This window comes from Zeus faber (genome assembly GCF_960531495.2).
Source record: "Zeus faber genome assembly, chromosome: 8".
NCBI classification, from domain to species: Eukaryota; Metazoa; Chordata; class Actinopteri; order Zeiformes; family Zeidae; genus Zeus; species Zeus faber.
In genome coordinates, this window is record NC_137195.1 from 31,866,265 (window position 1) to 31,893,085 (window position 26,821).

At 43.5% G+C, this 26,821-nt stretch overlaps 1 protein-coding gene across 2 annotated transcripts in view; it reads right to left on the reverse strand.

The window, feature by feature from the left end:
- Window positions 1-924: 924 nt before the first annotated feature.
- Window positions 925-26,821, reverse strand: part of ptpn2a (protein tyrosine phosphatase non-receptor type 2a) — a 37,132-nt gene continuing 11,235 nt past the window's right edge. The window contains exons 2-9 of one of the 2 annotated variants that reach the window (XM_080006089.1): window positions 13,646-13,736; window positions 13,466-13,566; window positions 11,280-11,378; window positions 10,420-10,557; window positions 4,449-4,658; window positions 3,879-4,040; window positions 3,433-3,647; window positions 925-2,744 (exon numbers count right to left, since the gene is read on the reverse strand). In XM_080006089.1, the coding sequence (XP_079862215.1) occupies window positions 2,555-2,744; window positions 3,433-3,647; window positions 3,879-4,040; window positions 4,449-4,658; window positions 10,420-10,557; window positions 11,280-11,378; window positions 13,466-13,566; window positions 13,646-13,736 (1,206 nt within the window). In that variant the 3' untranslated portion in view covers window positions 925-2,554. The remainder of the gene's footprint in view (window positions 2,745-3,432; window positions 3,648-3,878; window positions 4,041-4,448; window positions 4,659-10,419; window positions 10,558-11,279; window positions 11,379-13,465; window positions 13,567-13,645; window positions 13,737-26,821) is intronic. The other variant, XM_080006090.1, reaches the window with a different exon arrangement.

Here is a 26,821-nt window from a genome sequence, read left to right on the forward strand (position 1 = left end):
TAACTTGCGCATAATATCGATCAATTTTAAACGGCACTACAAAAAATATATAAAACTATAAAATAAAATACAACCCCCCCCAGGCGTTTTATCAGCGATACTGAAATCGTCAGCGAGCTGCGACTTTTGACAAAGGCCCCATTTGTAGTGTCCTAGTTGGTAAGAATAGTAATCCGTTTTTTCCCCTCCGCATATATTTATTTCCAAAGTATTTAAAGTATGTATTGTAGATATTGACGCTAGAAATCACTAGAAAATTGATTGTTTTTTTATATACGAAATCGTGTGTGTATACACGCGCTTCCATTAAATATTTCAATTCTGTGTTTATGGAAAAGAGGTTTTCCATTCTTAATGTAATTTGAGTTGGAACATTTGTGCCAAAATACACTTCATTTCACATTTTAGAGGGATTTAGTTTTGTCCCATGGTCGAATGACTTCACAATCCATAAATAACTCAGTCACAAACATCTTTTGTCTTCATAAGATAAAATTTGACCGCAATTTCAAACACATTCTTGCACTGTTTACACAGTGTAAAGAGATCAATGTAAACACTTTGTTTGTAGTGCATAAGGAGAATCTACAAAATGATCAATGTCCTTTCAGTGCTGAACAAAGATTTTCATCCTGCTACACATACTTCAGTCTGACCCAGAGGCAAGGGGAAAATTAAATGACCACAGTCGAGAAAAGGCCTATTCGTAAAATATTGAATCGGTTACTGGAATTCATACTGAAAGGACAGTCCCCCCCGCTCCCTTCCCTTCCATTTCTTGTATTGATTCGAGTGGCTTACAGTAGGTCATTGTCAAAATACAGGTCAAGAACACATTTAGGAGGATCACCCTAAAATCTGCTTTAAATGAAAGGGAGTCCAAGCAAAATCCAAATAACATTTAATTTGAGAAGTAGTTCATGTTTTGTTTACTTTTCTGTCATGCTCTCACTACAACCTCAGCAGTCAACAAAACTCTTCTAAATTGTGTGTGTGTGTGTGTGTGTGTGTGTGTGTGTGTGTGTGTGTGTGTGTGTGTGTGTGTGTGTGAGAGAGAGAGATGTGTGGGGGACAAAATAATTATGAATGGAATGTTTGTTTAAAAAAAAATGAAATGGTGTCGTAAAACATATCTGATATGGGGTTAATATTCAGTGTCTTTAGTACAAGTGATTATTCCATCTCAAGGAGTGAAAAAATAAAAGGTTTACAATCCAATCCACTTTGATACAACTTGCATGGTATCATATCCAATTCCTGTAAATAGTTCAATGACAAAAAATAAATAAAATCATATTCTCTTCAGCCTGGATGACACCCGCACACGGTTCTTCACAGGGCTAATTTAGAGACATTGGTCATGGTACTCACTTCAAGGCAAATTCAAATGTATACCAACTAGGAAACTCCATGCAGATTTTCCTGTTTGCGGCTTAGTTGGAAATCATTAACATTTGACGAAACTCTGGATTTTGCACCACAGATATTAGTTTGCCATTTTGGGCCCAGTTGGTTTATTACAAATCTTTTTAGGACTATGAACTTATTTCTTAAAAAAAATTAAAAAATTACAATATCACAAAGAAAGTGCTCTGTGCTGCGGAGAGACCAAGGTACAACAGCTGTTCCCCGTCAAGTTGTCTGAAGGTTGTGTCGTGGGTTAAAAATGGAAAATGGAAAATGGAAAGGACCCCCCCCCCCATTCGATAATATTGTGAAAACCTGAAAATGCACACATTCACCCAACCAGTAGGCAAATACACAAAGCTGACAATCAACCAGATGGCTTACAATCCACGTGAAAATTTAAGCCTTCCCCGAAAATACAAAGAATAAACGTGTAGTAGCAAGAGACGTTATGGCTTGGCGATTTCCCTTCGGAACTAAAACCTACAAAAAAAAAAAAAAAAAAAGCATACCCAAGATAGAAAACAAACAAAAAGATCTAAATCGATAGATAGATTTCCATGTCACATTGGCATGCCCTGTAGACGAAGATGGAAGAACGAGCGATGCTTTGGAAAACATTGAAACACAGAAAAAAAGCTCTCTTGTCCTCTATTCTTTGGAGTCTCTTCTGCATCCTACATGCCTTGTGGTAGGTACATTAATGTAGGATCACGTCAGCGCAAACCGTTTGAAATGCGAAAATGTAGACACCTGACCTTACAAATAAAGGATGCAAAAATAAAATTGTTGGAATATTCGGCTTCTTTCTATGGCAAGCCACCCCCTCCCCCACCCACAACATTTGTTTTCTTCCATTTTTTTGATACAGTACATTCATCAATAGTGACAGAAATAATTTCAAATCGTCGTGCTGGCACCAACATCCTGAGATGTCACTAGTTTTTCTTTGTTTAAGATCTTACATGGAACACACTTTTTTGATCTAGTGCCCCTGCATTTCTTTTTAATAAGAAATAAATACCCACAGATATGCACATATTACCATCTAAATAATCTACTTTAAAGAAGAAGAGTACCTAATCCGAGGTACATGTGCAAAATAAAGAGTCAGCCTAGACTGAAAAAGAGGTGTTTTTTTTTTGTTTTACTGGGAGAACATCCAGCACATCAGCAGGCCTACAGCCAAGGCTGCTCCAGCACCCACATTAAGCAGAATGGGCCTCCAGTAGAGCCACTGTTCTCTGTTCCTCTCTGAGTCGGCCAGTCTCTGTTTCATCTGCTGGACCTTTTGCGCAGTGCAGGCGACCCTCTTGTCGCGATACCTCTTCCGCAGGCTGAAAGGAATGAGGAGAAGTTGTCAGCTGGAATATGAAACAACAAGAGGGCTAGAAAAGCGGAGGAGCTGCAACATAATGCAACAGCAGGTGCCGACACTGTAGTCCATCGGATCTCATTGAGTATCCACAACTTATTATTATTATTGTGCGTTCTGTGACAAGTTTGTCAATGGTGAAAATGGCATTGTATACATTCTGCTAAAAAAAATGTTTTGTTTCTGCTCTCAGTAATCACATCATTAGTATGGCAATGAACTCAATGCATCTAGCGTGACAGTTCAAACAGATGGGTACATCCGTTTGTACATCTGTGTACATTCTGCAAATAAGTATTCTTCTGTCCACAGTTTTTGAAAAGTCCTACTGCCACCAACACTCTTTTTTTAGCTAAATACTGAAAGAATAGGTTTCCTGCTAACGTACTACTTCGTCCTACTTTAGGGACGATTTCACCAGGTTACAAATACAGTAAAGACAAGTTGATGTGTTGTTGGAAAAGCGATTGTGGGACTTCCACAACGTGTCCCTGGTCTGATATGCCTGGTTCAAAGGTACAAAATAAAATGAACTAAAAAAAAAAAAGGGAGGGGAACTGCTGTAAATAGAACCTGTTTCACAGTCCCTACGTGTTCGTCAAACTGTGGCCATGACGCACAGCCGAGACGCATTTGTCTGTGCTACATACTGTCCAGAATTGTCCTCCATGCCGTGTTCTTGGGTGAGGGTGCTGGCGTGCTCCCCCTGCGATATTTCGTCCCCTGAGGCAGGATCTGTCCGGAGCACAGCTCCCGGCTGTCCATTAGGCCTGTTGTCCAAGTGAGGTCTGGGGGGTGGTGGCGGAGAATGAGAAAGGGGCAGGTCTGGCTCCAAGTTCTCTTTGAATGTTACTCTTCCCTTGTTCTGTTGAGAGTAGATGCGACACAGAGGGAAACTGTATGAGGAGCGTCAAAACAAAGGCTGTCCGCTTTGTCTCCAGACAACTCTTGTTTTTGGAGGGGATAAGATGACACCATGGCCTGCCAGTGAAATACTGGTGACTTCATATTGTGTTACTGAAGGGGACATGGACAATCTGCTTGCGTAACAACATGATGGAGGGTAAAAGTTCCGGGTGCCAATGGTTTGAATTACCTGTGTGTGGTCATCCTTCAGGATCAGCTTGGCTCCCTCGATCACAGCCATGTAGGAGAAGCGGAGCTGGTCTGGAGTCTGGATCAGGCCCATGCGGTACTCCCTCATGTCCAGCAGGACCTGCTGAATGTCTACCAAGGACGGATCCTTTCTCTTGGCCAACTGCACAACACATTAAAGTGTTTGCATGTTATTAAAAAAAATGCAAACATTCCCAAAATACAACGGAAGAAGGGAGTGCGGCTCATATTGTTAGCCAAATTGAGCTAACCAGGCTACACATTAACAAGTAGTACAACTCAAAATTATTCTATCGAATGATAAACTTGCGACTTATGATGCGTTATGAATAAACCTTTATTACAAAATTGGTGGTTCAGCTATCTTCAATTTTGAGAAAAAAATGAATACAAATGTTTATTTTTAAGAGACGAAACGAGGTAGGCATGGTGGTGGACAATAGGGACTTGTTGTGATTGTATTATACAATCTTTTAAATAGAGAACAATACAGTCCATTTACAACATGTGCTAATATTTGAATACTGGGATGCGTTGAGCCCATTCTTACCAGAACCAGACAGGTGTCCACTAAGGAGAAGGTCCCTGAACGGCCAATCCCGGCGCTGCAGTGGACCACAGACGGACCGTGTTCCGGACCCAACGAGCCTGACTCTCGCACCTTGAAGAGGAATTGGAGGAAGGAGCCAGGGGATTCTGGGACACCAAAGTCAGGCCACGTGGTGTAGTGAAAGTGGTAAATTTCCCTAGACTCCCCTGTCTAGAAGAAGAAGAACAACAAGAATAATAAGAACAAGCATTGTTCATTTATTAACTACAATCTATAGATTGTAGTTAATATTTACAGTGCATTCAGAATGTTTTCAGACACATTCACGCTTTCCAACTCTTTTTGTTACAGACTTATTCTAAAATCAATTCAATTAAATTTTTCCCACCAATCTACACATAATACTCCACAATGACAAAAATGGCAAAAACAGCATTTTAGATTTATTTTTTTAATATAAGTATTCAGACATAGAGGGAGCTGCACTTCCTCCCTCATACATCAGCTAAGCAGCCTTGTGCTCAAGTGTATTATTTCAATGAGTTTATTAGATCTATGTTTATAAGATGGAAACCCAGTAACAACAGTCATGAGTGTGTACTCTCCCACCAACGTGGCACTGATTGAGGAAGTGGAAAGGTTCTACGATGACCTAAGAACAGCGATCTACCATGTGCCTGCTCACAACTTCCTAATAATCCTGGGGGACTTCAATGCGAGACTTGGACCGGAAGACGCACCCTTCACGTACCACGACAATACCAACCGCAACGGAGAACATCCAGCTGCCCTCCTCATGGAACATGACCCACTGGCCACCAACACCCTGTTCTGTAAGAGGATGGGCAAGAGATGGACGTTCCAGGACCGAGCCACCAGTATGCGGCGCCAACTGGACTATATACTGGTAAGGAGGAAGTGGAGGAAGTCTATCTTGAACGCAGAGTCCTACAGCACATTCAACTCTGTAGGCTCTGATCATCGTGTGGTCGCTACAAGGCTGCGCCTGAGCTTGAGGGTCCCTAAGAGCGCCCCAAGGACCCGGCCCGACTGGGAGGCCTTTGCGGGAAGCCCTGAACTCCAGGCCAACTACACAGCGGAGGTGAGAGCCCGTCTACATCTGCTGGCCGAGGAGGGGGAGCCAACAACCTACGAGCGGTTCCTCTCTGCTAACGAAGAGGCAACCATGAAATGGGTGCCGACAAAGGGGAGATTCAGAGCCTCCACTAGATCTAAACACCCAGAAGTTGTCCGAGCGCAGGCGCAGAGGCATGCAGAAACGATGAGAGAGAGGGGACTGCAGAGAGTCGGGAGGAGCTGAACAGCACCAAACAACAGCTGTTCAACACCTACGACAGTATCAAAGGGGAGGAGATGTTGGAGAAAGTGAAGAGGGTGGAGGCAGAACATGGTGAACAGAGATACAAGGAGTTGTGGAAGGTCATAAACGAGATGAGTGGGCGCAAGAGGGCGAGAGAGGGACAGCTGGCAGGCTGCAGCCCAGAAGAGAGAGTAACCTCCTGGTTCACCCACTTCAGGGATCTCCTGGGCACCCACCCAGCAGTGGACAGAGCTGAGGAAGAGATACCTGTAGTCCTCACAAATCTCGAAATTGACGATGGCCCCTTTACAGCTACGGAGTTTGCCACAGTGAAGTCCATCCTGAAGCAAGGAAAAAGTGCTGGGCCGGACGGTATCCCCCCAGAAGCCCCTAAAAACTGCGATCTCGATAACATCATACTGGAGATCTGCAACCAGGCTCTGATAGATAACATCAAGCCCGACATATGGTCCCTGTCTTACATCATCCCGGTTCCCAAATCTGGAGATCTGTCTAAGCCAGACAATTATCGTGGCATTAGCCTGACCTGTGTCATAGCGAAGATGTACAACCGCATGATACTGAACCGGATTAGGGACGCCATTGACCCACACCTGAGGGATAACCAAAATGGCTTCAAAAAGGGAAGGACCACTGTAGGCCAGATCCTGGCCTTAAAGAGAATCATTGAGGAGGTGAAGAAGAACAAGTTGACAGCAGTGCTATGTTTCATTGACTTCAAAAAGGCATTTGATTCAATAGACAGAGGCATAATGCTGAAAATCCTCAAAGCTTATGGGGTCCCCCCAAATCTACTCCGGGCCATAGAGGCCATGTACAAGGGCACAAGAGCCAAGGTGGTAACCCCATCAGCAAGGAGTTCGAAATCCTAGCAGGGGTGCAGCAGGGAGACACTCTTGCCCCCTTCCTCTTTATCATAGCTCTGGACTACGTACTCAGGAAAGCCATCAACGGGCGGGAGCAGGAGCTTGGCTTCACAATTACACCAAGGAAGTCTAGAAGAAGCTCTGCTGTAGCCTTGGCAGACCTAGACTATGCAGATAACATCTGCCTGGTGTCTGACCGCATGGAGCAGGCACAGGAACTCCTGAACAGAGTGGAGGTGGAATGTGTTATGGTTGGCCTCAGACTGAATGCAAAGAAGACTGAGGTAATCACCTATAACTTCCACATGGACCATCCGCCGATTACAACATCAGATGGCAACGCTCTGCGAGAGGTCAATGACTTCAAATACTTGGGTTCCTGGGTGAACTCCACAGAACAGGACCTTAAGGCCAGGAAGGCACTAGCGTGGAGGGCCCTGAATGGTATGTCAAGAGTGTGGTGCTCGAATCTCCCTCGACACATAAAGCTGAGCCTATGTCCACGCCACTGTGGAGTCTGTCCTCCTGTATGGCTGCGAAAGCTGGACCCTGACACCCACCCTGCAGAAGTCCCTGGATGGTTGCTACACCAGAATGCTACGAGCTGTTCTGAATGTGGACCAAAACATCCACATTACCAACAAGGACCTGTACGGGCAACTGCCAAGGCTCAGCAAGAAGGTAGCATCTAGGAGGATGAGGCTGGCCGGCCACTGCCACAGACTTCGGGAGCTCCCGGCCAGCAGGCTGGTCCTATGGGAACCAACGCACAGGCATCGATCGCGAGGACGTTCAGCGCTAACGTATGTGGACGTCTTAAAGAAGGATGCGGGAGCGGAAAGCTCTTTAGAGCTGGCCGGGTGTATGGAGAAGCGGAAGGATTGGAGACTCCGATGGAAGCTCGTCTGAGGACAACCGAGAGAGAGATCCCTTTATTTGAATTATTTCTTTGCTTATTTGGGATTTCCCCCCAGTGTTTCCCATAGAATGCTTTTCAGGGCTGGTGGTACGCAACGAAAAAGCCCTTAACAGACGAGGCCCCGGGATTGCATATTGGCGGCGTCGTCTTCAGTCAGATGGCGCAGCAGGCGGTCTGCAATTAATATTTGTGTTCCAATTTTTGTTTGCTCGGTATATTCCAGACTTAAAACAAATTGAACACAAGGGGAGGATGACTTAATAAGCTGGATTAGCACATCAAGAACACAGTGTGCATGATTCATTGCTGCACTTTATCTTCCTTGGCTTGGAGAAAAATTTCACCATGGCATCAGGATATGGAAGTTTAATTTCAATCTTCCTGCAGGCCCTGTTCCCGATGTCTGTTTTCAACTACCAAAAGTGAAGATTTGTCTTTATTTAGTTAATTGTTAAATTGAAGGAGAGATTGCTATCAAAAGCAATCATGACTTGTGTGAGTTGTAGCCCTGTACCCTCTTCATGGTGGAGAAATCACATTCAAAGTTCACACTGCCCACAGGAACAGTAAGTTAAAGTGACTCGGATAAGGGATACCGCGGTCACATGATGTCACATTCGCTCCCTCTCCCATTTGGAAAACAGTACCATGAGTTTTTTTTATTTTGTACATTTTGAATAGGCTATTTTGGAAAACAGTAAAGTTTTGAGAAGGTTTTTTTTTTTTTTTTTAAATAACCTGTGCTGTCAGTAGGCTGGGCATACAACACAGTGTGTTTGTATGGCATTGCATCCAAGACAGAGTTAATCTGCAAGTAGAGTTCAAATACTCAACAAAGAATGTTTTGAATAGGCCATTACAAAAAAAAAATGACATTTTAGATTTTACTGTTTACACAGAGACAGTCTGTCCCTAAACGACAGACTGTCTCTGTGTCAACAGTAAAATCTAAAATGTTATTTTTTTTCTCTGAAGGGGAGGGTCCACTGATAAACCACTGGGAAACACTGATAATCATCCAGTTTTTGTTGTACTCTCTGGTTCCTAATCATAGTTTCCTCTGGGGTCCACAACCTGGATGAGACGCTGCTCTTGTGAACGAGGACACATGAATGCAAAGCTCAGGGTTGCTCTTTCTTTGTTCCTTTATTATCTTTTTTCCCCACCAGGCAATATCCAGATTAGCTCTCGCCTGCTTTTGTATAGTTGCTGTAAAGTATTAATTAACGTATATGGAGTTGACCTTGGATGTGATATCCAAGGTCTGTTGCTGTTTTGTAGCACCCCTGTATGTATTACCTGGATGGTTTGGGCCGGGGTATATTTAAGGCTGCTCTTCCATTTAGTTGTTGAGCTGGGTTGACCTGGCGTTTGTTCGTTTTGCACTATGTAAAATGACGCTGAACAAAACACAATAAAAAAGGAAAATAAAAAGAAAAGAATTAGAATCCATTTCAGGACTAAATTCTTCTGGTGCTCCGCTCTACAAGAAACTGCTACCTCACTTCCTCCTAGTTGGGCCTGTTCACATCTATGCCCAACATAGTCGCATCCTGTTTCTATTAATCATCCTTGAAATTTTTCTACAACTTGGTCCACCTGTGGTCAAATCAATTGATAAGACAAGATTTGAAAAAGCACACACCTGCCTTTATAAGGTCCCACAGTTGACTCTGTGCGTCAGAGTCCGTAGATCTGCAAGACACGATTGTGTCGAGTCATAGATCTTGGGAAAGATATAAAAATAATTCTGTAGCATTGAAGATCCCCAAGAACACAATGGCCTCCATCATTCCTAAATAGAAGAAGTTTGGAACCACCACAACCTCTACCTAGATCTAGCCAATCGGCCAAATTGACCAATCAGGGACAAAGGGATTTGGTTAGGGAGGTGACCAAGAACCCGATGGTCACTCTGACAGAGACCAAGAGTTATTTTGTGGAGATGAGAGAACCTTTCTGGAAGGACAACCATCTGTGCAGCACTCCACCAAACAGGCCTTTATGGTAGAGTGGCCAGACGAAAGCCACTCCTCGGTAAAAGGAGCATGACAGCCTGCTTGGATTTTGCCAAAAGGCACATAGAGGCCCTTCAGACCATGAGAAACAAGAGTCTCTGGTCTGGTGAAACCAAGATTGAGCCCTTTGGCCTGAATGCCAAGCGGCGCGTCTAGAGGAAACCAGGCACCGCTCATCACCTTGCCAATACCATCCATACAGTGAAAAATGGTGGCGGCGGTATCATGCTATAGTGATGGTTTTTCTGCGGCAGGGACTGGGAGACAGATGGAAAGATGGATGCCGCAAAGTACAGAGTCCTTGACAAAAACCTGCTCCAGAGCACTCAGGAACTCAGACTGGGGTGAAGGTTTACCTTCCAACAGGACAACGACCGTAAGCACACCGCCAAAAAATACACAGGAGTGGCCCAGCCAGAACTTGGACTTGAACTCGATTGAACAACTCTGGAGAAACCTGAAATTGTAAATCCACACTCCCCATCCAAGCTGAAAGAGCTTGAGAGGATCTGCTGAGAAGAATGGGAAAAACTCCCCAAATACAGGTGTGCCAAGCTTGTAGAACCATTGTCAAGAAGACTGGAGGCTGTCCTCACTGCCAAAGGTGCGACAACAATGTACAGAGTATTTCAATTTATTTTTATAAATTTGCTAAAATAAATTCTAAAAAAGTTTTTGCCATGTTATTTTGGTGTACTGTGTGTAGATTGAGGGGAAAAAATATTATCAATTTTAGAATAAGCCTTGTGACTTAACAAAATGTGGAAAAAGTTAAGTGGTCTGAAAACTTCCCGAATGAACTGTATTGTTGTCATCACATGGTTACCTTTGTGTTCTGCAGCTGGAGCACTCGTATTCTATAGTAGGATTGATCCTCCTCTGAAACAAGCCGCACAACAAACCCTGTATCTGTAAAAGACATCTGTTGCGCTTCTGTGGTGGGCCAGTACTGCGCACACTTTTCCTGTTGAGCACAATGAATTAAAAATGTCCATCTTTACTGGGAGGCCCTATACTGCTGCATAGTTGATATTGGATAATTAAAGCACAGTCATGGTCACGCCAGATATTGGCAACATGAGATTACTTGGCGTGACTTTGCAAAGTAGGTGTGATCAGTTCCCGAAGCCATTTAGCAATATAAAAACAATGGAACAAATTTAAACCACCTACTCCTGCCGCACAAATTACTGCAAACCATGTTGCTTCCCTTGTGGAGATATTATATTCTGGCAGAGCAGTAATGTATAAAATTGGATGCGATACAGCTAAATTGGATGGACTCTGAACAGACCACCCTTTAAGAGGTTGACGCAGCAGAAGCAATCTACCATTGGTTCATGCCTCAAATTTGCCTTATGGAGTTCACCAAACTTCAAGTCGAAGCAAAGGTTTTGCAGGTGATGTTGCTTTGCTACGGGAAACAAATCCACTGATTGCAACAATTCCATTTCCACAAATGAACTTGGCATCAGGTATGGCCGTCATAAATGCTGGTGTGACCAGCCTCAGGCTTTGTGGCAGCAAAGCAGGCAGTACCATTGCTTCATATCAAAGACACATTTTGTCAACAGGAAACATTTTGTGATTCGCTTTCATTAAGGTGGTTTTTGGTTAGCAATTATGGTTTCACTTAAAATGTTATGCAAAGTCAAAAATGTTATGCAAAGTCTAAAATGTACTCACAGATTCTTTTTCAATGACTCTGTTGAGCATTATAACAGCCTTTGAACACTGCTCCCAGATCATCAGCCAGAAGTGGCCGCAGGTATTCTTTAATGGACCCTAGAATAAAGAAAGAAAAATAGAAAGAAATCTAAAGCATCAAAAGCAAGGCCATGTTCATACACAGAAACTTTCAATGCAAACTGGAGTACTTTCTTTTCTTCAACAAATTGAAGATCATCTGACGCTACCACTTTTCTTTACCGTGATTAGTCAGCTAATGTCATGAGCTTTTGAAAAACGAGCTGCATCTGAAAAGGCACAGTGGCATACCATTTAATTCACAAATTAGTGTTTACTATGTCTGCAACCGTACCATTAAGCTCGGGCGAATGGACGGATACGTCCGCAACCAGCAATTGGCTAAGTCCATCTCGGTTGTTCTTTTTGGGAGATTTTTTACAATTTGTCCTTTTATTTTGCTGATTTAATGACCTGTAACGCGCAATTGAAAGCACGAGCGAATAGGAACTAGTATTCCCTGTCTGCGCTTTAACTGATTCCGGTGCTTTTCTCCCCATCTGGAGAAATTCACAAGAAGAAATAAATCACCGTAAACCCTGTTTCCCGAAACGGGCTCTTTTTCTTTGGTTCGGTTCAGATATTAACGTAGCGGTACAGCGCGCATTCAGACACATATTACCGGGGGTGGGGGGCCTGTCCCAGGGGATCTGCCGCCTCCTCCGGGGAGCAGAGACCCAAAACAGGATGGCTTTCTCCGGGATAATTACACGATTTGATCCATTTATTTTGCTCCTCGGCTCGTTATCCTTTGTTGTGAGATTTTAGAAGGCGGCCCCAAAAAATGGAGAAGGGAAAAAAACGCCTAATTAAGCAATTGTTTAAACCGAACCTCAGCACTGCAGCTGCTGAACGCTGGTGCACTGTCCCAGGCCGCAGGTTGCAAAGACCAAAACCAAAATAATCCCATATAGAATTGCAGAAGCAGAGGGAGAGGAGCATCGGGGCGCCCGCGATCCGATCCCCATGCCCCTTCCACCCAAGGCAAATCATCAATCACCGGTTGTTGGGCTAGCGGTGGCCGGTAGGAAGATTGACATATCGTCCAACCCAGGAGTCAGCAACCTGCTGCTCCCGAGCCGCATGTGGCTCTTTAGCCCCTCTCCAGCGGCTCCCTGTGGCTTTGACAAAAAAATTATATGGAAATGAATAACGGTCATTTTTTTTTTTACATTACATTACATTTATTTTTTATGTTCACTCTTTTTAAGCTATTAAGCTGCAGCTATGTTTTTTTTATTTATTTCAAAGTGTGCTACTTTTTATTTTGTTCATTTTCCACCAATATGGGGAGGACTCAAATAGGCCTGCATAGTTCTAATTAATTTACAGTATTTCAATGTAGGCCTACACATGCCAGTATATTTTTTTCCTCCTCTTCATAAGACTTGTTTCCTTTGTTAAAACAGGTAAAAATAGCAATAAAATGTCACGTTTTCTTTATTGTCTTTCTATAATTTCATAAATGCAACAAACTATAGTTTCTGTATATATAGTATAAATATATATATCACTTTATGAGCTGTGTTATCAGCCGTTTTGCAGCTCCAGATAAATTATATTTGGTGTAAGAGGGGGAAAAATGGCTCTTTTGATAGTAAAGGTTGCCAACCCCTGGCCCAACCCTTCGTACCATGTTCAAATAGTATGAAAAAGTTCCAGGGTGACATACTACATCCAATAAAATATTTTATAATGCGAACAGTGCACAGTATGCTGTCAAGAGTATCCCATAATGCATTGTGAGGGCAAGATGCCAGTAAAAGTTCCAATAAAAGTTTCAGCAGTGTCGTTATCAGCCCGCAAGGAAGTGAACATCGTATGACGAGGTGGTGTGTCAGAGACAAAAAGCAATCGTTCTTTTCACTCACATACCCAAGTACGCTGGATAATAGTACTGACCTGTAGTGCTAAGTACCCCATTCCAGAAACAGCATTGATCTGTGCACTGCCAAAAAAAGGCCGCTGGCTGCAGCGACTTTCTTTTAAAGATTGGGTGCAAGTCGCGTTGGGTTCAGCAGCTACCAGTAAGATTCCATGGCAGAAAGGTGGTTGCACTGGGAGAAGAAAACTCCCCGTATGAACACGGCCTAAGCCCTCTTAAACGGTTGATTTTGACAACTCACCTGACACAGAATGTAAGCTCTCTTGGCCTCCTCCACCGTCACCAAGCTTGCATTAATATAGTCGTTTTCAGAATTTACAAGCTTGACCCTACTGTGATCATCTGTAAAACACAGTCGCATATGTCAAACGTGACAGGTTTAAACGTTAGTCGGTTCACTTTTCATCAATGTTTGACTTACATGGGCTAACATCTCGGTAGCGATTCAAATGTCTATTTACTGGAAGCCTTGCCACCTTGTAGGGATATTCACTGGCTCGATTGCGGATTTCCTATTAGGGGAAAAAAAAAAAAAAAAAACATTTTTTATTCGTATGGTAAAGAGTTTTACGGTGTTAGAAGGAGATCAATGACCAATACAGTAGATGCTGAAGAAGCAGACAATCACTTTACAACCAAACCCACTGCTTTTTGTTTTTCAAAGTAAGGACGCACAGATATGAACAATGGCGGAGAGTCCTATACTGTAAAGTAAAATTGCTCCGATACCAATGTAACATGGGGTACTTGCCTTCGTCGTGTATTTCTGGAACTCCGTTTGAGTTTTAGATTAGATGTTTAAACAAGAGCAACAAATAAATTCCTAAACTCCAAACACACTGGGTCCTCAAAAGCAGCGATCTTGCCATTTTCGTAACTGAAAACTCCAGCATTTGTATCGGTACTCTGTACACTATGTGCCTGAAAAAGAAAAAAGACATCAGCAGCATCGCGATCGTGGCGCCGTCCCTTGCAGTCGCCTGCCGACGCAGCTGTGGTGGTGGCTGGGGACTTTAAACAGGGCGAACCTTCTGGTTATCTACCTCCCCTGGGAATTCAGCACGGTCATCATCACAGCTGTTTATATTCCCCCAAGAGCTGACACCAACACAGCACTATCGGACCAATATAATGTTTTTGTGCCGGCTTCAAAATAAACATCCCGACGCAGCTGTGGTGGTGGCTGGGGACTTTAAACAGGGCGAACCTTCTGGTTCTGCCTCATTTCCAACAACACATCACATGTGCCACCAGGGGAGAAGGACCACTGCAACACACCATACAAGAACGGATCTATGACCGTCTCGCTCCCTGCTTTCAGGAAATCGGATCATCCATTTCTTCCTGTTTACAGGCCGTGCATTGTGCATGGAATGGTAGTGACGAGGGACAGAAAGCGGTGGTCCAATCAGAGGCCACGCTTCAGGACGCTCTGTCATACAAACTGTGCAGGGCAGTGAAGGACGCTAAACGGATGTATGGGGACAAAGTGGAGCTACAGATAGAGCAACAGGACATCAGAAGCTTGTGGCAGGGGCTGCGGACTGTTGTCAACTACAAGAGCCGCCCCTCCCTAGCCATTGAAATGAACTCCTTTTATGCACTGTGTGAGGCTGGCAACGACACCGCTAGCTTGCCAGCTTATTGGAGTTACACCGCTAGGGATGCGCACCCATGACGTCAGGAGGGCTCCAATGTGTGTGAACACCAGGAAAGCTGCAGGTCTAGATGGCATATCTCGGTGAGTACAAAAGACCTGTGCTACACTTTTTGCTCACTAGGATATTTAACGCCTCCCTGGCTGAGTCGGTGGTCCCGTCCTGCTTCAAGAGGTCCACCATCATCCCTGTGCCGAAGAAGTCCTCTCCAGCTTGCTTGAATGACTACCTTCTGGTGGCCCTCGCCTCGGTGGTCCAGAAGAGAAGGCCTACTGTGAGGAGGTGGCTGATCTGTCACTCTGGTTCCAGGAAAACAGCCTCCTCCTGAATGTCAGCAAAACTAAGGAGCTGGTTGTGAATTTTAGGAACGGATTACAACCAAGGACGCACGTGCCATTGGTTATTAATGGGACTTCTGTGGACAGGGTGAGCAGCTTCAAGTACCTGGGAGTCCACATCACGAAGGACTTAACCTGAACTATACATACAGATACTCTTGTGAGAAAGGCGAGGCAGCGTCTTTCCCACCTCAGGCAGCTGGAAGAATTCAGGGTCTCTGTGAGGATCCTCAAGTCCTTCTACATCACTGTCTGGTTTGGGAACTTAGGCAGGCCCTGCAGAAGGGTGGTGAGTACAGCCCAACGTATCACTGGAACTACCCTCCCCTCCCTGCAGGACTTATACACCAGGAGGTGCAGTAGCAGAGCCCGCAGGATCATGAAGGATCCTCACCACCCCAAAAAGGGACTGTTCCAGCTGCTGCGGTCAGGCAAATGCCTCCACAGTCACACAGTGAGGACAGAATGACTGAGACAAGAGTTTCGTCTCGCAGGCTATAAGTCAATGCTGAACTCACCAGGGGCCCTCACTGAGACACTCACAAAGGCCCCACTGCCTCACTATACTGTATGTTGCATACTGTACTGCTTTGTGCATCACTGTACTGGGCTATAGCATACTGTGATGTATTGCTGTTTTGTTCAGTTTTAATGTACACACACACCTTCTCACTTTATTCACATGCCACTTTACGGCAGATATGGGTAGGCAAAATAGCCTATTCCATATACATAGTCTATTCCTTTTATTTCTTTTTTGTACCCCCACTCAGTATATAGCCCTTTGACTCTTATTTTATTTTATTCTATTCACTAACTGCATTACGTTTTAGGTTTAGTACTTATTGTGCATAATCTCTGGGTGCGTTGCAATGACATTTCACTGCATATATGTATGCTCGTATGTTTATGTATGTGATAAATTAACATCTTGAACCTCTCTAGTTCAAAGCCTTCACTCAGCTTGAAACTAGTGGTCAACCGATTTGGGTTTTCCATGGCCAATGCCGATATTCTGAGAGCGGGGTGGCCGATGGCCGATATATAATGCAGATATTGTGTTGATTTTTTTGCATCTGATAAAATACAACAATTTAATAATAAACGAGACACAAAATTGCTGAAGTTAATATGAACATTTATTTAACACTAACACTAATGAATTGTCTGCATCTCTGCTGTGTACTTATTTAAAATAAAAAATAGATCAACTAAATAAATCTCCACAGTTAATCAAAACACTAAACTTTGTTTAAAAAAAAAAAAAAAAAAAAAAAAAAAGTATGAATGAAAAAATAACTATAAACAATAAAAATAAATAAATATGAATTAACGGCGTCATATTCAAGTCTGGTTGGGAGTCTCCCCGTTCCAGAAGTGCAGGATTTATTATTTACAAGTATTTACAAGAAAACATCCAGTTTTTACTAAATTAAGTTCCATAGCAACAGAGAAGCAACGGAGAGACTGTTGGGACAGTAGGGACCCACAGGTTTTTCTTGGAACAGGACAGTCCCTTAACTGTTGTTTTTAAATGTACTTGTAGAATGTACATTGCATGCAGAAAGTGTACATGAACTTCTTTCGCTTATTTTGGGATATTTTGGATTTCTGTGAGTCAATCAAGTAAATGTATCACTTCTCATTTGTCTAACTATATCCGCACAATGGCGCACTGCGGAAATGAAGAAAGATTTGTTTGTGATTGTTCCTGCACTCAGCTCAGCTTGTCCAAGCTCACACACTATCCCTCAGCTCAACTCTAAGTATGCATTGTTAATAACCAGTGTTTGGATAAAGCGTTATAAAGCATAACCGTAATTAGTTGTTTTTTTTATAGCAGTAACGCAGTGATATGAGTTACCAATACAATGTGAGTGATATTGTAACAATATACCTAAATCTATGTAATCACATAAACATATGCACACACACACAATGAAGAACAACCTCATATAACATCAGTCACATATCTTCATTTCCAGCACACAGTGTTAATTCCCACAGACAACCCAATGTTGGATACCTACAGCTGTTATCAGTGTTTCCGGCCTCCCCACGATGCAGCTGCAGGAACAGGAACAACACCTCATTGTCCTTAAGGCTTCACAGAGTTTACCTTATCTTGAACATGTATAAATCTGTGATGCCGAACTAACCATACATTCTCTGACTCCCTGACAATAAACTGTTTGTCTCAGAGAGCTGCTCGAGAGAACATCTCTGACCCGACCCTTGTACAAGTAAAGATCAGCGTCTGTCTGCCTCTTTATTTAAAACCACCGACTGACAAACTGCAGATTTAATTGACCCAATCATTTCTGGAACAATATCATTATGGTTACTGTGTCAAGTAATGCTCGTTACATTCCGACAAGCGCCACAAAAAAATATAACATTAAATAAATGTCTGTCACCATCACTTGTTCTCTCTGGAGGGTTTTTCATTCATTAGACGGAAGAAAGTTTAAAACTCCTTGTTGCTGCTAGTCCGTTAGCCGGTTAGCCCTTTGCGTCGTGGGACATCCCTCCACGCAACTTTTTTCTTATTCTTAGTTAGTAAAATTGCTTGGATTTTATTCTGTAGGAGCAACACATAGTATATATTGACAAGATATATATATATATATATATATATATATATATATATATATATATATATATATATATATATATATAGTAATTAAATAACTTCCCCAATTAGCAATGTTGGGTAAGTTACTTTTATAATGTAAAAAAATTCTAATGTAATGTTTACAGCATAAATTACAGTGTAATTTAGAAAATATGTCTGTAGATGCTCAACTTCCTTCCAAAGCGACTTATTAAGCTCAGTGGTAGTTAATTGGTGAATCCACCAGTGTTTTGTCATCTGTGTGTGGTTTGTTTGTGTCTACTGGAGGATTGGTTTCGCACACTTACTGCCACCGAACACGCAGAATGACCATAGGGAAAAGGTGTAAAAATAGCACATCCATAGAACATTTAGTCGCAATTACAGCACTGAGAGGAAACGTTTGTGTATTCAATTAAATCTATTGGTGAATTAAGTGTGTTTGTTGAAAATAGTAGTATACAGAGGTTTGTTATCAAGTATAAGATTCCCAGGTTTAGTAAGAGACAACGGGGTGTATGTTATAATTACTCTGAGACTGAGCAGAGCCCCGGATGTGGGTAAACATACAGCTCGTCACAAAGTAATTATATACATCTTTCTAGTGTTGAGGAAGTATAGCTCAATAGAACGTCAGATGAAGATAAAGACAAAGATAAAGTTAAAGTTAAAGAGGAACTAAGTCGACACGGCTTTTTTGTAGACCACTCGCTGTCCTGTGTCATCGCAGCCATATGCTGCAACGTCCCAAGTGAAGGAGAGGACTGTACGACCAGGAAATCTTTCAGTTTATAAAGTTTAAGAAGAACTTAAGTCAGCATAACTTCTGTAGATACCGCACTTCGTCCTGTGTCGTTGCAGCCATATGTGACCCACCGCAGCAAAACCCTCTCTCGCGCATCTAAACATATTTTCAAAACCAAGTATTTATTAAAAGAAAAATGTTAAACTGTGGAGTTAAATATTCCCATTGGAATGCATGGGGAAACAGTTGACTTACCGAGACTCTGAATAAGGCTGAAACAACGCAGATCGATAGGTTCCTTTAAAGCGACCATCCAGGTGAAGATCATTCCTCCATATTCCATGTAATGTGAAGTCAAAATGTAAAACCATTTTGATAGAGTTCAACCTTTAAATTGTACTACTTTTACACACACAGAGACATTGTGAAGGGGGCGTATACCAATGTATACCAACGAAGAAGTCATGCGGACGTCACTACCGTAAACAAGATGAGGATCCAGTTTCACTTATCTTGTCACAGAGGTGTTTCACTTGTCTAAAAACTTTCATCTCTGTGTTGTTATGGATTAGGAGAAGCGGGTGGCGGAAGCTCTAAATCGATAGCGACAGCGCATACTGGACTTCATCTTCAGCAATGATAGGCAGTTTTCCAACAGTGACGCCGAGAACGACAGCTATGCTGAATCTGATATCGCCGTTATGCCAGACTTGGAGAACATTTCAAACAGCGGATTTCAACCTGAGTGTGAAGAATATTTTCAAGAACCACCGGAGGAGACCAACGTTGTTGTTGTTGCCCGTTGTTGTTACAACTACAAGAAGTTGATGACGTGATGAAGTCCGTTGAGGTTGGTGATGCAGATTATGAACAAGTAGCAATGGACAAGATTCTCAATTTTACCTGCAAATGCAGCCAGGGGCAAAAAGAAAATTAAAAGAGGCGGCCCCAAACAGGCTCTCCGAGTGTAGCTGGGGTGCCTGCGGCTGCGTCTTGTGCCTGCACCTGGGGGTTGGTTTTATGTGTGCGCCCCTGGGGTGCGAGGTCTCCTTGTGCGCTGGGACTAGATAATGCTCCTCGGGGCTTGCTCCATGGCCCCCTGGAGGCCCAGGGGTCTTCTGTGGCCGCAGGGCAAGGTCCTCGGGGCTTTCCTGCAGTCGTAAGTGTCTACAGGGCTTTCCGCTGCTTGAAGGAGCCGCGACATAATACAGACCTTCTACACCAGTACCAATGGACACACACACACACGCACACACACACTTCGAGTGTACCCTCCTGGTTGCATTCCTCTCCTTTCCTCCCTAATTTACTGCCATGACTATGACAGGAAAAGGCCACGTGACCAGTTGTAGTTCCAGTTTTCCTGGACCTAATTCACTGTTTTTCAATACATGTTGTCGTCCAATGCTTATGTTTTTGTTTAAATGTTGTTTGTTTCTATGTTTATTTGTCTCACCCGTGGTGATTCACCCCCTCTTGGAGTCGTTATCAGTTGTTTATAGACCCAAACATGATAAATAGTTCTCCAAAGAGGGGGGTTGGTGGTGGTTCTCTATAAACAAAAACTGTGCTCTTGTCATTCTAAGGGTCATCCACAGGACAGAGTTATTGCAGCAGTTCTTGATGATTTAGGAATGAATAGAGTTGCATTGCAGGTTGAGAACTTGAACTCCACTTACAGACCAACTCTGTCCTAGATGCAATGGCATACAAATACTCTGTTGTAGGCCCAGCATGCTCACAGCACAGGTTAAAAAAGGTGTAGCTGGGATAGGGTTGTAACTCCAAGAACTTTGAAGATATTTGGCATACGCACATTTATATATTAAATGACACACCGAGGCTCATATACAGACTCAAATTATCTTGTGTTATCCGCACTTTTAAACTCCTAAATAATTCCACATTTATAAAACATGTATATTCTTACTGTTGAATATAACCTTTTTTGAAAACAAAAGATGTGTGTCGATGACGCTGCTCAACATTCCCTATAGACACAAGAACATTGCAGCAATTGCCCCATTCGGCAGGCTGTGAAGTGGCCATGTGACAAGTAGCCAAGGAGCCATGCAGCTCTGTTGGTCCGCCGACCCAATTGCATTCTGGGAGCTGACTAAATAAAGCCAAGTGTGGGGGAAAAACTTTGAAGGTGATTATCTCAGTTTGCCACACCCCTGTCATTAACAAGTTAGCTTTTAAAAAATTTGCTTGATTTGCATAAGCAGCACCTTGTTTGGAAGCTCTGATACTTCACTTTAAAATGATGCGGGAAAAAAACCCTCAAAAGCCACCAAATGTACCTACTGTCTGCAGTGGGTCACATATGCTGGTGCGGGCAGAGACTTCGCAATTGCCTAAGGGAGAGCCTTAAAGGTGGCAACACTTGGCCAAGGAAGTGTATATAAGTGCTTGTAAATATAGCTATAATAACCATAAAATAAACTGTCTATCATTTAGCTAGAATATTATACATGGACCACCTGGAGTGAGCGGAGAGTCAGGAAAAACATGCAGAGATAATTAGAACAACCAATGCAGGAGTGAAGAGATTCCTGGTGTTATTTGGACTAGCATTGTTCACACTGTGAATCATAGCACTGCACCGGTTACTGAGAGGAAAAAAGGGAATTGTGGTCGCCATCCCACCCCATAGTTGGGAAAACTATCAATAAAAGGTCTGCATATGTGAGATTATTCCTTAATCAGAGTGGCTGTCTAAACTTACAAGTTGAAAGATAGTGAATGGACAAATAAAACTCAAGCAAGGATGAAGTTTTTGTACCAGAACACCATAACAGAGCGATGGACCCAGAGACACGGGTTATACGTATCGACTTTTGGCTTTAACAAACATACAGACACAAGGAAGGCGCAGAGCATCGGCAAGACGCACAGCTTATCAATTGACAACTCCTGCAGATCACCAAATTTGTTCATTTAACTCAAGCAAAAGAGGATTTCCTAAACGTTCCCTAGGAGCAAGACTGGTGGACCCCAAAAACGCTAGCACAAGTATCAGAACAGCTGTGCAACGAGTGCGGTAGCCACCATCATACCCGAGATTCTGGGTACCAGAGGGCTTTGTGTTGGAGGACCGTGACAGACAGACTCCAAATCCACGACTGAGTATCACAGTCAGTCCCAGGCAAGTTAAGCACACATAGTCAGACACCCCGAAGGAGACGGGTCAGTAGGGTCAGAATATAACCCCATGGGAGGTAATAAATTCAAAGCCAAAGTCACCGCAGGGAAAATAATTGTACTAATTACAACAAGGGAGCTAGATAAGGAACCAGAAATACTTCGATCTCTATAAATCAGCACACGACAAGGATATACGGGGGCCAACAAATCGGTCACTCAGTCGGAAGAGGAGCCAGAAGACTCACACACTGAAACAGCATCAAAGAACACCCAAAACCAACAACACTCCCAACAAAGAACAGCAGAGTTAGACACCAGAGCAGAATTCAACGATAGACTGAACTATGCAAAAGTGCTGGAGAAAAGTAAATCAGAGGGATACATGATTAACATTAACATTAATTTTCATTTAGCAAACACTTTTATCCAAAGCGACTTACAATTGTTCGAACACCGACGGACGCAGCCATCAGGAGCAATTACGAGGTTAAGTGTCTTGCTCAAGGACACTACAGCATGCTAGCCTGGGATCGAACCAGCAACCTTTAGATCACTAGACCACCAGCTCTACCGCCTGAGCTACCATCCTGCCTGATGATACCCCAAGGACAAGAAACAGACAAGACCCCAGCAGAGGGAAAATGGGCCCAGCTCAGACTGTCATGCACCTCACCAATGGAAACACCCCAACCCTGTGGGGCTGATGAAAATGGACTGGCCCATGTTCTCTGAACACTAGTCCACCATGTGGAAAACTACAGGCAGAAAATACGAGAGGCAGAGGAGCTAAACAAACAACTGGCCCACAAACTAACCCAACTTATCCAAACCAAAAACCCTGAAGCGTCAATGCCCCAAGCTCTGGTGGTACACCAGGTCCCACCTCAGACATGCGCTCCCCAGCCAGTACCACCGGACAACCCTACCGCAGCACCCCACCTGACAATTCATGTACTTGTTAACCCCACAGGGGACAATTATCGCCCTATGCAAGGCAGAGGACGTACAATGCCAGGAGGGAGGCCTATGATGCGAGGACGACCGATGCAATAGGATGGAACACAACCTCCCCCTGGAGCACAATGAAGATGCCCCCAATCGAACCCAAACCTACACAAGCACTACCAGCCAGCATGCTGGAGATGTGGGCAAACCGGCCACCTAAGAAGGGATTGCTCTACAAAACCATGGGAGAACCCCCTGGGAAGGCCCACCTCCAATTTGGCAATACTAGGGGTGCCCAGAGAAGCCAGAGAGGGAAGTGAGGTCACCGATCATCCCAACCACAGAACAAACCCACCATACCAGTTCTCATACAAGAAAAAGAACACACCTTTATGGTTGACATAGGCACAACGTACTCGTGCATTGGGAATAACGTCTCCAGTCTCCCCCTCTCCAGTTTGTCAGTCAGAACAATAGGCTTCTGTGGGAAAACACAAGTAATAGACCTAACACAGCCAGTCCCAATGCTGATCACAGGACAGACTATAGTCGCTCCACTTCTATACTCAGCGACCACTCCCATCAATCTGTTGGGAAGAGACATCCTGTGCCCTCTCAAAGCTAACATTATGTGCACAGAGGATGGGCTGTATGTAGACTTTCCTTAAGATCCCCGCACAGACATGATGCCCATGACAAACCAGACTAATACCAGCGACTGTGAGCAACCACGAGTGTAGTGGCGCGGCAGCAGCTACCACCAGAACTACAGGAGCGGTTTCAGGTCCAGAACGCTAACCCCCACGTCACACTCAGGATTGCCGAGGGACACCAGTATCACAAACTAGGCCCAATGGTCAAAGCAGCACTACAGGTGCACGACTGGAAGCCCACGAGCAATAGGAACATCCATGTCTCTCCCGACAACCAATTCATCAGATTATCAGGGCAAGTCTATGACGTAGAACAGCCCGAGAGTGTCCTAACGAATGGGCGCATCCCCACCAGACAGCTTATGGCCCTAGAACACGAGACCTTGCTAAACTGGATACACCTGACACCGTGTGTCAGGTGTATCCAGGTTGGCCTTTCCTTGATCTTCACCCCTAACTCGCCGTGTGCGTCAGGTGTATGTAGGTTAGCCTCTCCATGATTTTCACTGCTAACTCGCAGCGGAAAGAAGATACGATCCTTTTTCTGTGTATTTACTTCCCAAAGGTAAGGTAACATTAAATTTGCAGGTAAAAAACGAATTAACATTACTTATTTGAAGGTAAACAATTCGGAAATAATTTATAAAATATTAACTACTCTAAAATTAAATAAATTGGAGCCCAACAATTCAATTAAGGGTAAAAGGAAAAGATTAAACATCAAATTGTAAAGGAGGTAGCTCGTTTGGAAGGACCTAGTAGGGCTTAAACCAATCCCCCAGGACCTGAGTTAACAAAAGACCGAACTTAGCTAAAAGGCAACCAAGCATTAAATATTGCCGGCTGTGTTTGTTTGTGTTTATGTCTGTGTAACTAATAATTAATACATAATTAAAATAATACCACGGGGATCATTTAGGACATAAATATTTAATGTGTGAACCCCCGTGTGGTGTAGTGTGGTGTGTTGCGTGACGAATAAAGACTGTTTCTTCTTCTTTTCTGATGCAATCACAGTGGCTATAGCTTTGGCTAGCATGATAGCACCACAATTCGGGTTTCCAGAAACCATTTACTGTGATAATGGCCCACATTTTAGAAAACAAGTCATATCAAAATTATCCTGCATATATTCCGAAGCTTATTAGGAATATAACCTTTTGAAATGTTATATGGAAGACCTTACAGAATCTCATACAACTCAAGGGAGCTGATGTAGAAACAACAGAAACTATTGCCCAAGTGTATTCTCCAACAGAACCAGCGGCGCAGGGAGAGACTCCAGTAACACCAGGAGACTGGGTCTTCATCAAGGTCCTAAAAAAGAAGTGTTGGTCCACTCTATGCTTGGAAGGGCCATACCAGGTCTTGTTGTCCACCCCCACTGCAACCCATGGCACCCATTTAGACGCACAGAATATGGTTTCAGAGGAACACTGTGCATATTAACGGTCTTAGCATTAGTACCACCCATACTTTTGGTGGTTTGGGACTTTTGATATGAGGGACACCAACCCCGGGAACAATTGGACAATGACGCCCCCACTGAGCCATCACTTGCATCCACAGCTATGGCAACCACATATAGGACCAAGAGGTCCCTTAGGCAAGCAAATCCTGGAGTCGTGTTAAACTTCACAGAAGGACAAACAGCAAGCAATGTATTTGACTTATGTTCCGTAATTCATTGTGGGGACCAACAGAAAAGACATGTACAGATAGTAAAATATGTCTGTGAAACACCGTACGGGATCCATCCGCTTTCCAAATACCAAGCTTTGTAACCTATGGTGCAGCAGCTGGCAGTACGTTATCTGCAATTCAGGACCGTCTGATTGGGGTTATAAACCAACAAAGGCCTCTTCAGGTCCTAACCCACTGATAAGTAGAATGTCAATCATCCAAGGCTTATATCAAGGTGACTGTGGGAAGGATAAGTGTAATCCCCTAGTAATAACTGTTTAGAATCCCCAGCAAGACAACACTGGGATATATGTGTTGGGGTCTTATGAAACCGGGAAAGACCCACTTGGGCGATTTATGATCTCGGTCCGTAGTAAACTGACACCCCTGGCTATATCAACCAATACGGGTAAATTAGAACCAGGAAACCAGTTAGTCAGAAATAACAAAGTCACCACAGTCCAGGAAACGTTCAGAAAAATGAATTCTTCGACTGGCTGATGTACACAGTTCAGCACACAGCCCTAAAATGGACTGCCCGGCATGTGCAGCAGACAGACCCACATTAAGAAGAGTGCCGTTCCTTCTGAATCCGTACAATGATCCACAGGGGTCCAAGTGTGTCCTCCAGCTGTTTAACTCTGCCACCCCACCTTATAATTGTACCACTGTAGCACACCTGGTTTTCCCCGTGTCAGAGAAGGCGTATACACCCTGGTTTACCCCATACGATGGCAACTACACCTGCCTACAGAGAACGGGCTGGTTAGGCCATGATGTCAGAGCCCTGACGTCCTGCAACACAACTTTAGATGTGTTCGCAGGAGATGAGGGGATAACAGATAACTGGGTGAACAATCAAACCACACCAAGGGCTGACATCTGTTGGTTCTGTGGCGGGAAGACACAGAGCCAAGTTACCATTTAACTGGCACGGCACCTGTGCTTCGGTACAGCTCGTGATGACATTCTATGTCTTACCCCTCAACCATGCTAGTGGCTTATGATATATGCCAAGTCCAAAGTCCAAAACACACAAATAGAAGCCAAAAGCACCTGGAGCAACTTTTGACAACAGGGTTTATATAGATTCTATCGGCGTACCACGTGGAGTTCCGGACGAATATACACTGCGTTCCAAATTATTATGCAAATTATATTTTTCTCCGATTTTCCTAAATAGTCGATGCAAATGAGTCAGTATAATTTTCAAGTTATCAACCGTTAGGGTCTAATTCAAATGTTATTGAACAAACCTCCCAATGATAACAGTATTTTTTTCAAAAATCAAACACTCAAAATGCACTGTTCCAAATTATTATGCACAACAGAGTTTCAAAACATTTTAGGTTGTAAAGAACTGAAAATGGTCATTTGTTGAATTTGCAGCAGTAGGAGGTCATATTTACTGAAGTCAAAAGCTATTTCAACCAAAAACATCTTACCAGGCCAAGTTACATGTTAACATAGGACTCCTTCTTTGATATCACCTTGACAATTATTGCATCCATATTGAACTGTGAGTTTTTGGATTGTTTCTGCTTGAATTTCTTTGCAGGATGTCAGAATAGCCTCCCAGAGCTGCTGTTTTGATGCAAACTGCCTCCCACCCCCATAGATCTTTTGCTTGAGGATGCTTCAAAGGTTCTCAATAGGGCTGAGGTCAGGGAAGGATGGGGGCCACACCATGAGTTTCTCTCCTTTTCTGCCCATAGCAGCCAATGACAGCCATGAGTATTCTTTGCAGCATGAGATGGTGCATTGTCATGCATGAAGATGATTTTGCTATGGAAAGCACGGTTCTTCTTTTTGTA